The 18,162-nt window shown below is 52.7% G+C and overlaps 1 protein-coding gene across 1 annotated transcript in view; it reads right to left on the bottom strand.

The window, feature by feature from the left end:
• LOC138994643 (myosin-13) overlaps nucleotides 1-18,162 on the bottom strand; it is a 49,109-nt gene that overhangs the window by 5,199 nt on the left and 25,748 nt on the right. The window contains exons 19-31 of the mRNA XM_070394661.1: nucleotides 17,093-17,229; nucleotides 15,231-15,486; nucleotides 13,333-13,575; nucleotides 11,414-11,590; nucleotides 9,698-9,843; nucleotides 9,508-9,598; nucleotides 8,043-8,432; nucleotides 5,128-5,254; nucleotides 4,926-5,044; nucleotides 3,070-3,266; nucleotides 2,305-2,488; nucleotides 1,773-1,938; nucleotides 911-1,035 (exon numbers count right to left, since the gene is read on the bottom strand). Coding sequence (XP_070250762.1) covers nucleotides 911-1,035; nucleotides 1,773-1,938; nucleotides 2,305-2,488; nucleotides 3,070-3,266; nucleotides 4,926-5,044; nucleotides 5,128-5,254; nucleotides 8,043-8,432; nucleotides 9,508-9,598; nucleotides 9,698-9,843; nucleotides 11,414-11,590; nucleotides 13,333-13,575; nucleotides 15,231-15,486; nucleotides 17,093-17,229 — 2,358 coding nt within the window. The remainder of the gene's footprint in view (nucleotides 1-910; nucleotides 1,036-1,772; nucleotides 1,939-2,304; nucleotides 2,489-3,069; nucleotides 3,267-4,925; nucleotides 5,045-5,127; nucleotides 5,255-8,042; nucleotides 8,433-9,507; nucleotides 9,599-9,697; nucleotides 9,844-11,413; nucleotides 11,591-13,332; nucleotides 13,576-15,230; nucleotides 15,487-17,092; nucleotides 17,230-18,162) is intronic.

The following is an 18,162-nucleotide window of genomic DNA, read 5'->3' as shown; positions in this document are numbered from 1 at the left end:
ATAAAAACACAGGAGCGATTGGAGGTGCTGTGGGCACTTGAATGGGTATTTTCCACTGTTATTATCAAACTAGAGGCCCAGTGCACGAAAGTCATGCACGGGTAGGGTCCCCAGGCCTGGCCAGTGATCAGGGCCAATCGGGGCCTTCCTTTGTTCTGCACCGCCCCCTGGTGGTCAGTGCATGTCATAGCGAGCAGTCAAACTCCGGTAGGTTGTACTCCCAAGGGGACAATTGGCATATTAGCCCTTTATTATATAGGATGGGTATGATAATAACACCCATTTTACAGATGAGTAGAACAACACTCAAGAAGCTCAAATGACTTGCTCCTGAACGTCCCTTCTAGTAATGAAACTGGAACTAACACTTTGTTATTAACAACCAGGTTTTGAGGGGGACAGTGCATCCCTTTGAATTAGTGAACATTTTATTGAATGGGTCTATTTAGTAAGGCTATAAGTCGGGAGCCAACCTATTCTCTAAAATGTCAGGGCAATTGCTCTCCCTTTATCCTGTGAAACTTTACAAATTTACACAAATTTCCCTAGAAACTTCCTGAGCGCCGCCCTGCACTGGCCACAGCTGAGTATGAGCTCAGCCCGCGGCACTGTGGTCAGTGCAGGACTCCCAGTAGCCAGAGGTGATCATGTGCAACGGTTAAAAACGAGGGCTTCAGAGCTGGCTCTCGGATGTTTGGTGAAGGATTTCTTGCTTCCCAAGAGGAAACATTGAGGACATAACAAACAAATGTATTTATCTTCAAAAGGGGAGGCAGGAGGACCCCAGAGGACGCAGCGGAGCGCAGCTGTCTCCCGGGGCCTCCCTGCAGGAGGGGCCCCCAGGGGTGCGCTGGCCCCTCCTTCAGCGCCTGCCCTCTTGAGCTCCCATGTGCTGCGTCCCAGAACTTGCCTCCACCTCCTCGAGGGCAGCCTGGAGGTCCGACTTTTCCTGCTCCACTTGCTTCTTGGTCTTCTCCACCTCCTGCAGGTGCTTGCCATTTTCTGCCATCTGCTCGGTTAGGTCGGAAATCTCCTCTGCAAAGGACAGGCCTGACTGAGGCTGCGCGACAGGCTCCGAGGGACAGCGCAGGCCTTGGCCAGGCAGCTTAGGGCGGGCGACTCACTCAGGACATTTAGGCGGGAGAGAGCAGGTGGAGCCCTGGGGGTGAGGTGTGAGCAGAGGGGGTGGGTTGCCGCACCTGAGCTGTGCAGAGAGCGAGTGAAAGAGCAGCGTGTGGCCCCAAACTCCCCAAAGCTCTGCAGCGGCCCAGAGGACCGAGGGGAGAAGTGTGGGCGACATGCACAAGACCACATGCCACACTGAGACGGAATCCGGGAAATGTTCTCCCACAGGGACCTTAGCACCCCACTGTGCCCCCTGCCGACTTATTGCCACTGTGCCTTTCACAGGAGGCCTCAGGCCTCATGGTAAACTGAGCACATGTGCGGATTGGGTGGGCATTGGGAGGGAGGAGGCGTCCGGGGGTGGCTATGACACATGGGGGAGGGGTGGCTGGACGAGAAGGAGGACTATTACGCATCTGTGGTGGGCAGAGAGCTCATCTTGCAGATTTTTTAATTTTTATTTTATTTTTATTTTATTTTTTTTTGTAGAGAAAAAGAGAAACATCGATTGGCTGCCTCCCACATGCACCCCAACTGGGGATGGAACCCACGACCGAGATATGTGCCTGGACTGGGAATTGAACCTGCCACCTTGTGTTGTACCCGACGACGCAACAACCAGCTGCGCCGCACCAGCCAGGGCTCACCTTGCAGATTTTTATTCTCCCGCCTCAGCGTCTCCAGCTGATCCACCACCTCCTCGTAGGCGTTCCGCATCTTGAAGATTTCGGTGCTCAGCGACCGGGACTCTTTCTGAGCTGCTTCCAACTCAGCTTGGCCCTCATCCAGCTTCTGCTTCCACTCTGCCAGGACCTGGGGGTGACGCAGGGCATGTGAGGAGCAGGAAGGGCGGGGGACCGTCAGCAACACCGGGGTTCACCCCTCCATCCTTAGGACTAGGGAGACAGGGCCCCCTTCTAGAGCAGAGACTCCACGTTCTGATACCCTCACCGCGATCCACTGTGTTCTTGAAGATGTTTTCATCTCAAAGGAAACAGAATTAGCTTTGACTAAGAAGAGAATTCCCTTTCGAGGGACCGTCACCCAAGTAAAGAGACACCCCCAATCCGCAAGCTCCCCGGCCGGGGCCTCCATGCTCGGCAGGTTGTGTGAGCATCTCACACGTGGGCGTGAGGGCCGTCGCTCTCATCGCCGCCGCCAGCGCGCGGGAGGAAGGACCTTGTCGAAGTTCCTCTGCTTCTTGTCCAGGGTGGCGCAGGCAGCGTTGGCTCGCTCCAGACCCAGCATCAGGTCGTCCACTTCCCCCTGGAGCCGCTGCTTGGTTTTCTCCAGGGAGGCGCACTTGGCGCTCACCGCCTCCGTGTTTTCCTCCGCTTCCTGGAGCCTCTGGGCCAACTTTTTCCTAAGAGAACCAGATGTTTCTCCCTTGGCAAAGGTGTACAATTTCAGAAGGGCTACATCGGAAGAGAAACAAACAGTCTACAGCAGTGGTTCTCAACCTGTGGGTCGCGACCCCTTCGGCGGTCGAACGACCCTTTCACAGGGGTCGCCTAAGACCATCCAGCATATCAGATATTTACATTACGATTCATAACAGTAGCAACATTACAGTTATGAAGTAGCAACGAAAATAATTTTATGGTTGGGTCACAACATGAGGAACTGTATTTAAAGGGCCAGAAGGTTGAGACCCACTGGTCTACAGGGACTGGAACTTGACAAGAGCATGACCTAGAGTTTGATGAATAGAGAGGATTTAAGTAACATCAGAAGGATCCCAAAGAGCTTGGTGGCCACACACATCACTGAGGGGGCCCCCGGGGAGCCAGGTGGAATGGACGGTCCCCACAGGAGGGACAGGAGCACCTATGTGAATGCTCAGAAAACCCAAGGCCTGGGAGGAGGGGTGCTCCAGGAAGGGTCGGTCCTCTGATCCGTCGCCTGTGCCTTGGGGTCACCTCTCCTACGTAACCTGGGCCGTACTTGGCCTCCTCCAGCTCCTCCGTGCGCTGGATGGCGTCCGTCTCGTATTTGGTCCTCCACTGGGCAACCTCGCTGTTGGCCTTGGACAGCGCCCTCTGCAGCTCGGCCTTGGCTTCCTGCTCCTCCTCATACTGTTCCCGCAGCAGGTCACAGTCGTGGCGGGAGGACTGCAGGGCGTGGGCCAGGGCGTTCTTGGCCTGGGGAATCACAGGGGTGACAAATGGCAAAAAATATCTGGCCATTTCCCAAGGTGAGGTATTTTCACGTAAACCAGCATTTCCCCAAGTCGAATCATTTCCTTGCTGCCTTCCCAAACTTGGCTGTAACAGCGCATCGCCTATTTTATGTACTTAATTTTTAGAAAGCTGACTCCTTTGTTATATTTAATTATATTTGATTTAAAAGTAAACTGTCGCACTACAGCAGATGGAACACCATTAATATGTGCCAGGATGAGAAGGCGTCCCTAAGAATCAACCAATGGCGGTAGAGCAGCGTCATCGCCTTCTACATGGATAGGTACTTGGCCGCTGTGGCTCTGTGCCCGGGGCCTGCCCCCTAGGTGCTGGTCAGTAAATCAATAAGTGCTAGAGAGATGGTCCCCAAGCCGAGACTGCATCCTCATGTGATCAGAAGAATTGAAACAAAAGTCGATACAATGCAGTGGAGCCCTGCGACCATGAACAACCAAAGGCATCTTTGGTGCCACCGTGGGCTGCTGTCCCACCCCCGTGCACCTGATCTGTGCCATTTCCACGCTCCGCCTCCTCCTCCTGCGAGGAGGACATGCCCAGAGGCCTCCACACGCATCCCTGTCTGGGCAGGACCACGGATGGTTTAGCGCTCACCATCCCAGTCACTAACACTTTGTGGTACCACCAAATGCAGCAATGTATACATCGGCATCCTTTTAAAGACACAAATAAACAACAAGACTTTGCTGAGGAGAACTTAGCGACTACGGTATCCTGGCTGGAGGACAGCGCGCTCCGTTAGCGGACCTTCTCGTGACTCCATCAGGCTCCGGTTCTCATGCTCCCCGGCCCTTTCCATACAACAGAAAGACGGAGACAAATGTAGCACTGACTCCTTTTCAGATAGAGCGTGAGAGATTGCCAAAAGATGGCTCCATAAGTCACCGCCGGTGCACGCGGCCCTCAGAATTAGAATCACACACGTTTGTGGACTCCTGGATTCTCACTCTAAGGAACAGCTTCACGAAGCACCTGCTGTGTGCTCTGTCCTACTGTGCACTGTACCTGCTGCTTACAACTACAGTGGGGAATTATTCCTGCCCTCTAGGAGTTGACAGATCAGTGGGAGACCTGCAATATGAACACAAACGGCTGGATATTGGCATCAAGAACACGATGATGCTGTTCATGTTTATGCAGATGTCCCAGGGGAGCCTCTACAATCATGTCGCCTGTTTGGAGGAGGGCAGCTTAAAATTGGGTATTGCAGCAGGGGCTGCACAAAGTGCGATGAAGAAAGAAGAGGCCATCTCGAGGGGCCGGATGAATTGCTGGGCAGCGTGAAAGAATACACAAAGGCAGGGATGGTCAAGCCAGGGCGGTGTGTGTGGGGAGGGCTGGAAGGGGACGCCCCTAGCTGGAGAGGGAAGTGCATCAGAACCCCCTCGGGGGACAGAGGACCCCAGAGGATGGAGCACCTGGAAGAGTTTTCTAGGGCTGAGGAAGGAGATCCGATGCCAAGGTCCCCTCACCTTGCAGACCCGGCTCCTGTCACACTGCAGGCAGAGGACAGGCCTGCGGCACCGGCCTCCCACCAGCTCCCAGGCCTCCCGGCTCTCAGGTGCTATCCGGCGCTGCCATCCCAGGAACGGTGGTCCTTACCTTAGTTTCTTCGTCCAGTTGCCTCTTCAGCTCCTCCAGCTGCTGGGTGAGGGCCTGCTTGCCTTTGGTGAGCTGTGAAACCAGCACCTCCTTCTCCTCCACTTGGTGGCTCAGCTCCCCTAACGCACGGACATGGCCGCGGTCAGCCTTGCGCCTGCCTCCCCCGTGGCCCGCGGCACCGCAGCGACCCGCCCGGGCTCACCGTTTTGGGTCTGCAGTCTCGCCTTCTGCATGTTCAGATCGTGGATTAACTGTGTCTGCTGGTCGTCCTTGGCTTTGATTTCATTAAACTGGTCTTCCACAGTCCGGCACAGTCTCTCCATGTTACTCTTAAAAACAAGCCAACGTGAGTGGGAAATGGGTCCCTGGTGTCCAGAGTGGCCCGGGCTGTCTGATAGATTAGTTTCTTGTTAGGTTAAATGAAAACACAGAGAGCGCACAGAGGGAAGTTTTAAAAAGTCGTTTCATCTGTGCTGTGTTTTTATTTGTGCTTGCTGCTTAATCACCAGTAGCTGGGAGCAGCCTGCCCTGGCAGACAAGTATTTAGTGATTTGTGAACAGACCTTTGAGAAAATGCCACTCAAAGGAGCCCCGGGAACTCCTTACAACATAAGCAGTTCTATCCCCATGTCAATAACATGACCTCCTGATGTGTCTGTTTGCAACAGCTAATCAGATAGGAGTGCTGAGCATCTCATTAATTACACAAAAAGTTTCCTGCGGTGGCGGCGGCTCGCCAGAGCCCCTCCCGCAGCCGCTGGCTGTCCTGTCTTTTTGTGAAGTTTGTTTAAAAACCTTGTATATGCTGTAGACCTCTTCCCTCCCCTCCCACCTCATAAACATAAAATAAATATATTGAGCATGTATTTGTCCTTAGGCTGCAAAGTGTGAGATGACAGCAGGAGAGGCAGGGACATTAGATTCAGAAGAAGACCTCGAGGAGCTCAGGGCATCTTTGAGGAGATGACTTATGCGTGTGAAATCATTAACTCGGGGGCAGTCAAAAAAGGGATGGGGGCTCACAAAGAGAAAAATCAAAGGATTGAACAACGTAAAAAATACAAGGCAATAGCCCAGCCTGTGTGGCTCAGTGGTTGAGCATTGACCTATGAACCAGGAGGTCACGGTTTGCTTCCCTGTCAGGGCACATGCCCGGGTTGCAGCTCAATACGCAGTAGGGGGCGTGCAGGAGGCAGCCAGTTGATGATTCTCTCTCATCATTGATCTTTCTATCTCCCTCTCTCCCTCTCCCTTCCTCTCTGAAATCAATAAAAATATATTTTAAAAATAAGGCACTATAAAGTGCTTCTTCCACTGAATATTAAAAGTGAGAACTGAGAGCATGGTGCTATGATAGGGAGGCAGTAGGGTGGGTCTGGTTATAGGCACAGCAGGTGGATGATGCTGGAGTTTCCTGTAACTCACCCATCCTGAAACCTGGCTTGGCTTGGCTTGGCTTGCTGGGGGCGGGAGGGGACGGGGCAGGGCGGGAGGGAGAAATAGAAAGAGAATACATACAGACACACTTCTCAAGGGAAGGGGGAAAAAACGACACATGTGGGGAAAATGGCTAAGTTACAAGGAGAGAGGGAAAGAGAAAGGAGTTGCAGTGAGGAAGAAATAAAAGGGTTGGACGAGCAGTGTGAACCCAGAAGCTCAATAAAGGCAGCAAGAGGCACCAAGGAGGCCACCCTAATTCTCTGATCCTCTCTCCATTCCTTCCCTCCACAGGCACCCCGACCTCTGGGCAGCCCTCTGCAGGAGGTCCACAGCCCCAGTCTGGGGTCACCCCATCTTCTAACCCAGCCGAGCAGCCCCAAGAACAACTCTGAGCTCATTATTTTTAAATCCTCACCCGAGGACATGCTTTCATTGATTTTAGAGAGAAAGGAAGGGAGAGGGAGAGAAATAGAAACACCAATCAGTGGCTTCCTGCTGGAGCCTGACTGGGGATGGAACCCACAATCTGCATATGTGCCCTGACTGGGGATCGAACCCGAGACCCTTCAGTGCACCAACTGAGCCTCACCGGCCAGGGCACCTCTTGAATCTAGGAGCCCACGGCTCCTCTCCGGGGACCTCTTTGCTTTGGCCACACACAGAGGCCAGTTTTCCATGAAGCTGGCGACGTTTAGGCTCCGAGCCCTCACTCGTGTGGGCCCCGACTGTAGGGAGCTGTGGTCCCAGGTGGGGCGGGGGCCGGGGGAGTCCAGGCACAAGCAAGAATGTTCTCCTGGGCGGGCATTTCTGACAATGGCCCGAGGAGGCCTGAGCAGACAGGGGCCTCATTCTCCACGGAGCCAGTAATCTGTGACTTATTTCTCATTCTAAATAAATATTTACTTACATGCTTAACTTTGTGTTTGTATTTTATGTACATTTTCCTTAAAGGCCCCTCCCCTCCTGAGTTTTCTATGCTTTTAGTGCTGCAAAATCTGGGCCTGCCCTTGGCCTCCCAGGGCTCTGCTTCCCAGGGACTAGTGCTGTGGGCTCAGATAAGCTCACCTAGCAAGGCCCCTCGGTGCAATCCACCCACAGGTTTCATTCTAGAAAATGCTGGATGGATCAGAAACTTCGTGGAAAACTCTGGGAAGAAGATGAGGGCTGGAGTTGTATTAGGTCAGCGGTTCTCAACCTGTGGGTTGCGACCCCTTTGGGGGTCGAACGACCCTTTCACCGGGGTCGCCTAAGACCATCAGAAAACACATATTGAATATCTAATTACATATTGTTTTTGTGATTAATCACTATGCTTTAATTATGTTCAATTTGTAACAATGAAAATACATCCTGCATATCAGATATTTACATGACGATTCATAACAGTAGCAACATTACAGTTATGAAGTAGCAACGAGAATAATTTTATGGTTGGGGGTCACCACAACATGAGGAGCTGTATGAAAGGGTCGCGGCATTAGGAAGGTTGAGAACCACTGTATTAGGTCATTGGGTCAAGCTTGACTGACTTGAATTGATTTGGGGACTTGGGAGCAGGCAGTGTGGGGAGAGGGATTCGGGTTAGAACGTGCAGTGAGTTAGGGCATTTCCTGACACCTGCCCACTGGGCAGTGGCTAGGGCAGCCTGGCGTCTGCCAAGAGCAGAGAGGCAGGTACCTTCGACTTGGAGACGCTCTCGATGTTGCTGGCCATGTCATCGATCTCCATCTTCATCTCACTCTTCTCCTTCTCCAGCTTCTGCTTGACCCTCTGCAGGTTGTCTATCTGCTCCCCAAGTTCAGCCACACTGTCCGCGTGCTTCTTCCTCAGGGCGGCCGCCGTGACTTCGTGCTGCAGGGTGGCCTCCTCCAGGTCCCTGCGCAGCTTCTGGAACTCGGCCTCCCGCTTCTTGTTCATCTCGACCTGGACTGAGGTTGCGCCGCTGGCTTCCTCCAGCCGCTCGCTGATCTCCTCCAGCTCCCGGGAGAGGTCCGAGCGCTGCTTCTCAATCCTGCCTCTGAGCGTGCGTTCTGCTTCCATTTCTTCCTCCAGCTCCTCGGTGCGGGCCTGCAAGGGCCTGTGTCAGCACTGCTGTGGGGGCAGCAGCCGCGTGGGGAGGGCAGGATGGTGCGGGATAGAGCGCAGACAGCATGAACTGAAGAACACACTATAAGACTAAATTAGTATCAAAAACTCAGCAACAATTCAACTGTCCCCCAGTAGGGAGGTGGTCAGGTCCACCGTGAGGGAGCCGTGCCCTCTGGGCATCCACAGCAGCTGGCCCACGGCCACCATGGACAGTTCTGCAGGACAAATTGAGCAACTTGCAGAATGATAGTCTCAGCATGATATTTATATGTATATTTTATATATGTTGTATATATTTATGTACACATACATATATAATAATGTTCTTGTTCCCTTATATTTTTATGCATATTTATAAGCTTATGGGTGTGTTGTATATACTAGTATAATATAGCACTAGAGGCCTGGTGCATGAATTCGTGCACAGGTGGGGTCCCTCAGCCTGGCCAGCGATCAGGGCCATCAGGGCTGATCAGGGCGGGCTGGCTGGTTGGGGAGGGTAGGGACTGTGGGAGGCCAGCTGGGGGGTTGGGGAGGGGCCACAGGAGGTTGGCTGGCGGTGGGAGGTTGGCTGTGGGAGCACGCTGACCACCAGGGGGCAGCTCCTGCATTGAGCATCTGCCCCCTGGTGGTCAGTGTGCGTCACAGTGACTGGTCGTTCAGTAGTTCGGTTGTTTGGTCATGTGGTTGCTTAGGCTTTTACATATATAGATATATTTTGAGGTCTTATGCACATAAATCCATAGGGAAGCATCCAGAAGGATGCACCTCCAAATGGCACTGGTGGTGACCTCTGAGAAGACCGCGAGGGCACTGGGCTCAGAGTGGCGAGCAGAGCAATGTCCTGCCTCATTGGTAAGAGGTTAGTTATGTCCAAGGACATCCATTGATGTGGGACTTGGAAAATTGAAATATTAACTTCGGTAAATAAAGGGAAGGAAGGAAATTGTCTCCAGCTGCAAGGAGAGGGAGGAAAGAAGCAGCGACGGAAGCAGAGGGGACGGCGGGGCAGGGTGGCGCAGCCCAGGGTGCTGTCAGGGGCTCCCGGCCTCACCTGCAGCTCTTTAATCTTCTTCTGTAACTGAAGACTGTGGACTTGCTCGTCGTCCATCTTGCTCTGTAACTGACTGATTTCAAACTCCTTCCTGCAAATAGATACACATGCATTTCGCATGAAAGAGAAGCCTGTTAAAGGGGAAGCTGGCTTTCGTGCTCGCACACAGAGTCCCAGATGAAACAGCTACTTTTTCAGTTTCTCCTCTACTTGCTGCCTGTCGTTCTCCAGATCCATGATGGCTTCCTGGGCCATCTTCAGGTCTCCTTCCAGCTTCCTCTTCACTCTCTCCAGGTCGGCCCGCAGCTTCTTCTCCTGCTCCAGGCAGCCCTCGAGCTAGGAAGAAAGGGGGAAGGCTGAGGCCCTGCCGGGAGAGTGAATGTGCCCCTTAGCCAGACACCAGGCCGTCCTGGGCTCCCTGGGGTGTGACTGTGGCTTCGGGCTCGGAGGGAGCAGGTTTGCCTTTCCTCCTCCAGCAGAGGCCCCCCCTCCCCCCCCAGGGGCTGGCACCTCAGAGGCTCCCGTGGTGCCTCTTTCAGCCGATTCCCGATTCCCAGGTGGCCTGTCCTGGGCCAGGTTCCCTGTAGAAACATGGTGCCCACAGGGTCGTGCTCTTGCCCAGACAGGAACAAACGGGGCTCTGGGGATGGGCACTGCCACAGCCATGCCCGAGGGTCTAGGTCAGGGGTGGGCAAACTCTTTGACTCGAGGGCCACAATGGGTTCTTAAACTGGACCGGAGGGCCGGAACAAAAGCATGGATGGAGTGTTTGTGTGAACTAATATAAATTCAAAGTAAACATCATTACATAAAAGGGTACGGTCTTTTTTCTTTTTTTTTTTAGTTTTATTCATTTCAAATGGGCTGGATCCGGCCCGCGGGCCGTAGTTTGCCCACGGCTGCTCTAGATGCTCACTGTCCCCCTCCCCACTTACACCATGCACTGCGGGGAGCCCTAGGCAGAGTGTGTGCGTGTGTGTGTGTGTGTGTGTGTGTGTGTGTGTCTGTGCACACACACGCATGTGGGCACCTGTGGGTGTGGGGGGGGAGTGTACGGGTGGTGCACACCTTCTCTGGCCTCAGGGACATCTGGTCAAGTTCTAGCCACAGTTGTGAGTGAAACCCGGAGACACTGAACCTGGCTCTTAGCTCAGGAACAAATGTAACGCGGTGGGAGAAATGACCATTTTCATGGTCACAAATAGAACTCATTTTTAGCAATGTTAGAACAAAATTGAAGCTTTTGCAGCCCAAAGACCTAGAAATAAATGCCAGTGATGATGATGATGATGGTGATGATGATGATGATGACATTAGCTCATCGTTCACTAACACTACGTGCTGAGCTTTCCTTGGACACCCTCTGAGGTGGAGCTAGTTGTGTCCCCGTTTCACAAGGTGGAAACTGAGGCCTCGGAGTCTAAGTGCTTGCTCAGCCTCCAGAGGTGCTTGGAAAGGGCTGAGATCACAACTCAGCAACTCTGATTCCAGAGTCTGAAGCTCAGCCCCTGCATCCCATCTAGGCCCCTGCATCCCGCCTAGACCCCTGCATCCCATCTAGGCCCCTGCATCCTGCCTAGACCCCTGCATCCTGTCTAGGCTTCTGCATCCTGCCTAGAACCCTGCATCCTGTCTAGACCCCTGCATCCTGCCTAGGCCCCTGCATCCTGTCTAGACCCCTGCATCCTGTCTAGGCCCCTGCATCCTGCCTAGGCTTCTGCATCCTGCCTAGAACCCTGCATCCCGCCTAGACCCCTGCATCCTTCCTAGAGCCCTGCATTCTGCCTGCCTGTATCCTGCCTAGACCCCTGCATCCTGCCTAGACCCCTGCATCCTGCCTAGACCCCGCTTTTCCTGAGCATCTGCAGGCGCCGCGTGTGAGAGCCCAGCAGAGAAACGCCCTCACGTCATCTGCCTGCTGCTCCAGCTTGACGTTGACTTTGATGAGACCATTGACTTTGTCCTCTTCAACCTGCAGGTCATCCAGTGTCTGCTGGTGGGCCTCCTGCAGGGCCTTCTTCTCCCTGGTCAGCTTGGAGATGCTTTCTTCAAGGGCCGTCATTTCCTCGGAAAGGTTCTTTACCTGGGACAAAGTCAACACCAGTTCAAGTCAAACAGTTAAACCAGAGCGTCCAGCAAAGGCTACTGACTCTCTTATTGAAGGACTTGGCTAAATGGTGTCCTTCTATTGAAGGACACTGTTCAATGCGAATATGCTGCCTCTGAAGGGAACACGCCAATCTCTATCCACCTGACGCATCACGGGAACTTGCTTATTAGGTTGGCTGATTGGGGTTTAGAATGAGGCAGGAAGGGGAAGGATAATCCGGAATGGGGGTCCTAAGTTGTCCGGAAGCAGGACAAGGGCACCGAACACAGAACTTTAAAGCATTAAATTAAACGTAGCCCCATGTGCAACATTCTTCCAGATCACAGAGCACTAACTCCTGGTCCGTAGGCCGAATCCAACCACAGACATCTTTTCTTTGAATAAGTTACCAACTTTGAATAAGTTACCAACATTGAAAAACTTGAGATGTCACATAAAATCTGGGTTTCTGGTCTCTTACCGAAAGTTGGAAGCCCTGGCAATGCCGGGTTCTCATTCCCACCTGGCAACGCTGGCTGGCGCTGTCATGGCTGCCACTCGTGGACAGAGTCAATGCTCTCCAGTTTGCCACAATCTCCACCGCTCCCTATTGTCTCTCCACTACATCCAGTTGTCCACCCAGTGCTGACTGAGTCATCCCACACCTGGCCATCATCATCCTATGTTCTATTCATTGGCAGCCATTGTGAAACGAATCATGTACTGTGCGCTCTTCATTTAGTTCTGTGAAATATTTACTCTTTTGTGTGCATGTAATTTTAGCCTACACATGGCATCATGCTGTCTTTCATTTTCCTACTTTCCTCCACTCAGCACTAGTTCTTTTATATCCATCTTGTTGCCCTGTGAGCATCCTCCATGTCTCACCTCTCCATTCCCCAGCAGGGGCCCTGATGCTGCCTCCAGCTCGACCCCGCCCCCCCCCCCCCCCCCCCCCACCACAGGCAATGCTGCCACGAACATCCTCACACATGTCCCGGTACGATCTGGAGGGAAATTTCCCTGGTCTCTACACCGAGGAGCAAAAACACTGGGTTGAGGATGTGTGGATTCTGAATTCAACGAAATATTTCCAGATGGCTTTCCTGAAGGCTGCGTGCATCAGTCTATACCAGCGGTTCTCAACCCTCTGGCCCTTTAAATACAGTTCCTCATGTTGTGACCCAACCATAAAATTATTTTCGTTGCTACTTCATAACTGTAATGTTGCTACTGTTATGAATCGTAATGTAAATATCTGATATGCAGGATGGTCTTAGGTGACCCCTGTGTAAGGGTCGTTCGACCGCCAAAGGGGTCGCGACCCACAGGTTGAGAACCGCTGGTCTATACCAATAGTGCCTCCCTGCCATTATCCAGTTTTCTGCCTCCTTAAGGGCCTGCCTCCCTCATTATCTGCCTGGCCCTGGGGGCATTCTTGTTTGCTCTTCCTGTGTCAATGGAAGTGAAAACAAAGATGAACAGGACTCCAGACCTCCTGCTCTGTGGAGGAAGTGGTGGGGCTGGGAGTCTGGTACCCCTAGGGAGGCCTGAGAAGCCTGCAGGGTAGAGAACAAGGCTGAGCATAGAATGAGGTGGACTCCAACCACCCTCTACTCCTCCTGCCTCCACTCCAGGCAATGCTGGGTTAGTGGGGGTCCCGCCTGCCTGCCTCTTCCTTACAGAGAGGAGTCAGGACCAGCCAAGAAACTGCGGGGTCCCTGGGGCTCGCCCACCTTGTTCTCCGTGGCATGCTTCTCCTTCTCCACTTTGGTCAGGGTCAGCTCCAGGTCGTCGATGTCTCTTTTGAGAGAGGAGCACTTATCCTCCAGGTTCCTCTTCTTGGCAACAAGCTCAGAGTTCGTTTCTTCCTCCTCTTCCAGCCTCTCATTCAGCTCCTTGACCTTTGCTTCCAGTTGAATCTTGCATTTGATGAGCCCCTCACACCGCTCCTCGGCGTCCATCAGGTTTTCCGTTTCCTGAAGGGACCGGGGCGTTATGTGTTGCTCAGGCTCCTGACAGACCCTGGGAAGGAAGGGCTTTGCCCTCCCCAAGCCCATTAACTAGTGCTAAGGAGTGGTCACACTCACACACACACACGCACACACACGCACACACCCTCACGTGCATATAGCATCCACATGCTTCATTTTTAAACCACTGTGGGCATCATCCACTTCACAAAAACTCACCTCAAATAATTTCAAGCCAAGGCATTCATGGAGTTGATAAAGCCTCTGCTAATTCTGGACACCCAACCATCTCACTCTGCCCACTACCACCAGCTAAAAGGTAACTAATCCATATGTTATCACAAACTAACGAATATTTTCAAAATGTCACTGCCTTTTAACAGGAAAGTTCTGGCTATGTCTCCTTAGCCTTGCCTCCTTGAGCTACAGAACCGAAAATTCAAAACAGACAGGGGTAAGTGATTAAATAAGTACACGTCCCAGAACACCTGCCATGGGTCTCTAGGACAGACCATATTAGTTCTTAAGCTTAATTGGGCCATAGCTTCTCACACAAGAGTATTGTAAGGACTGGACACACCTTCCAAGGTTGTGAATGAAAACAGACTGGCAAAGAGTAAGAGTCTGTGTTTACTGAACTTGTGCTCTGTGCTGGGCATTTTACATCTATGGACTCATCTGATCCTTCCAGCAACCCTATGAGGTGGGTATATTACTATGCCCATCTTACAGATAAGAATACTGAGGCACAAAGTGGATGAGTATCTTGCCTGAGGCCACACAGCTGTCATATGGAGGACCTGGGATGCAAACCCAGCAGGCTGGTTCCAAACCTTGTCCTCTTGCCACTATGCTTGGTAACGCACACCTAATAACCACATTTATGGACTGGGAACGTGAAAAGGGGAAGGGAAGATGCTTTTCACGGAAGGCAAAAGGTATTTGGGAATTTAAAAAAGGACAAACGATAAACGCCTTAACTCTGTGAGATGGTGCAATTACATGGTCAGAGTGTCACTGTGTACATGGCCATGTCTCCCCTATTTCCTTGATAAAAATGCGGATCTTTAAAGTATTTTTACTATAACTATATTATCGAAAATCATGTATAGAAAATTACTCTTTCTACTTTTAATTTTAATTTTTATTTACAAACCTTTTTTTAAAATTCTCACCCAAGGATATTTTCTCCACTGATATTCAGAGAGAGTGGAAGAGAGAGAAAGAGACGGAGAAACATCGACGGAGAGAGACACAGCGATTGGCTGCCTCCTACACTGGTCCAGACGGGCAGGGATGGAGCCTGCAACTGAGGTACGAACCCTTGACCAGGGCTGACACTCTAATCACTGAGCGAACTGGCCAGGGCTTATTTACAAACATTTAAAATACCTGTTACACTCCTGACAACGTTTATTATGATGACACATAGCCACAGCAAGGCAGGTCTAACTCCCCCGTGGAAGACAGGCGGGCAGGGATTCACCTCTCAGTGTGTGTTCCACAGGCTCTGCTTTCCCTAAGCCAGGGCCCGCCTCCTTTGACAGGAGTGTGGTTGCTGCGATACTTGATATGACCACGAGGTGGCACCAATGTCCCTCGAATAGACACCCGTTGGGGCCTCAAGGTTGCTCCCCCTTTTCTCTGAAGAAGGTACTTACAGACTGGACCTGCAACTGGAGGTCATTCTTTTCCTGCAGCAGGGACACCATTTTCTCCTCCAGCTCCTTCCGGCGAGCCTCAGACCTGGCCAGTTCCTCCTTGGTCTTCTGGAAGTCTTCCTTCATGGTGGCCATCTCCTTCTCCGCCTCCGCACTCTTGAGGAGGGGCTTGATCTTGAAGAACAGGTTCATCCAGGGCCAGTGCTTGACGTTCATAAAAGAGCGGATGTTGTACTGGATGCAGAAGATGGAGTCCCTGTACATCCGTTAGGACGGGGTTAATGGACCACAGCGAGGTCTTGTCTCCACCCACCTACCCTGTGGGCCCCAGGACCTGCACCGCTCCGGCTGGGTGGGAAGGAAGTACAGCCAAGCTGAGCAGAGCCTACGGACTCCAGAGTAGAGTCTTAAAAGTGGGGAGGGCAGAGGAAACAGAATGTGCAAAAGTTGGGAAGCAAGAGGGGGCATGGACCACTGGAGGGTCTCCCATTCACCAGCTCCCTCCTGGAAGTACTCTGCCTAAGCATGCTGGTGCCTCCTGTTTATTAGGTCTTTTTCCCACATTTGATTAGTTAGCTCTCACCTTTTGAAACTCTGAGAGCTAATTATTTGCCATGTAGACTCCGTTTTTATGCTTAAATATTGGCGTACACCCAGGCCTGCCTTCAGTCCACTGGTCGTCTCCCGGACTCCTGCCCTCGTTGAATTGATCCATTTTCCTAATTTCGACACCCACACTGTCTCCTACTCATCACCCTCCGCAGCTTCCTATCACATAGCTCATGTTTTCTTTCCTTTAAACTGTACCCTCCCTTGGGATGTTTTTAATTTCTGCACTGGCTTTCCTTCGCTTCACCAAGCCGGGTGCCTGGGAGATGTTCTTGACTAGTACATGTTGATGGCCCAGACGGCAGTGACAATGCCTGAGCGACACAGGGCATCAGGCAGTGGTTCTCAACCTTCCTAATGCCGTGACCCTTTAATACAGCTCCTCATGTTGTGGTGACCCCCAACCATAAAATTATTTTCGTTGCTACTTCATAACTGTAATTTTGCTACTGTTATGAATCGTCATGTAAATATCTGATATGAAGGATGTATTTTCAGGGGTTGCGACCCACAGGTTGAGAACCGATGGTCAGGGCACCTGGGAGGGTGGGCTTCCCTGCAAAGGCCCCCCTTCCTGGGATTCCCACTCATGACCAGCTACCGTTGCTGCTATTCCTCCCGCTTACCCACGGGCCATTTCCTCACTTAGGTCCATGCCAACTGTTATTTGGACTGGTGTTGGTCACTCCTGGCCTCTAGGTCCCATTCTCCTTGGAGCTGCCAGAGGTGTGAGCTGCAGGCTGGGGCCTCTCACTTATCTCCTTACACACCTTCCATGGCTCCCCACTGACCAGATGGGCCCGTGTGGGCTCATTAACATGGGGCACCTTCACTCCCTGCACCTCACCCTTGCTCCCAATGTGACCGGCTTGTTGGGCTCCCTCCCGGCCGCCCTCTCAGGCCAGGCAGAGCTGATTTCAGAAAGTCCTTCCTTCTCACTGACCCTTTCATGCCAATCCCACCTCCAGCAAGGTTGGGGACCTATTCTCAAGTCCCCCTCGCTCCTGAATAGAATGCTGGCATTAAAATTAGCCGCGCCCCTGTCTGCTTCCCACCCATGGGAGCTCCTGGAGGCCAGGGTTCCTTTCTGTGTCCCCAGGGCTGAGCATAGACCCCAATAATGAATTCCTGCTCAGTGAATGTTGGTTGAGTAGATGAACAAGTACATGAAAGTCCTGAGACTAAAAGCAGGAAGTGATCATCTGCTCCTAAGGAGGGCGGGCAGGGTAAGGAGGGGGTGAGGGTCTGGTCACCTCCTCTCCATCATCTTCTTGAACTCCACCCGCATCAGGTACCCTCGGCACAGGGCCTGCGTGCGCGTCATCAGGATCACCAGCTTCTCATCCCTCATCTCCTCCAGAAGTCCCAGGAGCCCAGCCTTGAAAAACACCTGTGTTAAAGGAGAGACAGCCCTGCTCTGTTCTCAGCAGGGGAGCAGCCCTCCGCCTCAGGAGAACCTCTTCCTGTCCGACCCCAGCCCTCGACATCCGAGGCCTGAGTGGGGACCTCAGCCAGCTGGCTCCCCGGTCTCAAGTCTCAGGGGCCCCGGTCTCCTCAGCAGCCCCTCCTGTGTCTTGTCCCAAAGCACATTCCAGGCCCCACCAACCCACATGGACAGATCCTGACAAAGCTCACACACACAGTAGGCAAAGATGAGTCCAGAAAGTGACCTCCGCTCTCAGCTGTGTCCAGACTGAGAGAGATCCAGACTTCTACCTCCTCGCCTCCCTCTCTCTCTGCCCATCTGAGAAGGCTGGCCCCACCTCGGGCCCATTCACCCCTGGCCCACATGGGCAGAGCTCCTTCGGCCTCCATGATGTTCCAAGAAGCAGGGCACCCTTGGGGGGCAGCAGGCTCCTCCCTGGCGGGGTGGATGCTCTAGTCCCACCTGTCCCTCTGGGACTGGAGCGCTGGGCTTGGGCCAGGGTTGAAGCCGGCCTTTGCCATGCAGCATCCAGGTGACTGTGAGCAAGTTTCTTGCCTCTGGAAACCTACGTTTTCTCATCCTCCCATCAGCCCCCTGAGGTCAGGACCACCTCCATCGCCGCCAGATTCTTGGGAGGCACAATAAAACATGCGCAGAGGACGTGTTGCGGGCTCCCTCAGTGCACACGAGCTCAATAAATGGCGGTCATTTCTGTGGGTGATAGCTCTTCTCAAGTCCTCATGGCCCCTGGAATTCTTTCCACATTCTCTCCCTCGGGCTCCTTCATCTCCATTGGAGTGTCTTTACTCTGCTCCCTTAAGGACACCCGAGCTCCCATCTCTTTCTTCGGCAGCTGCTGGGGCTCCCACTTCCAAATTAGCCTCTAGAGCAGCGGTT

This window comes from Myotis yumanensis, unplaced genomic scaffold (genome assembly GCF_028538775.1).
Source record: "Myotis yumanensis isolate MYYU_CA2020_CCGP unplaced genomic scaffold, mMyoYum1.0.hap1 SCAF_16, whole genome shotgun sequence".
Taxonomy (NCBI): domain Eukaryota; kingdom Metazoa; phylum Chordata; class Mammalia; order Chiroptera; family Vespertilionidae; genus Myotis; species Myotis yumanensis.
Note: the sequence above shows the minus strand (reverse complement) of the source record. Positions and strands in the feature narration are given on the sequence as shown.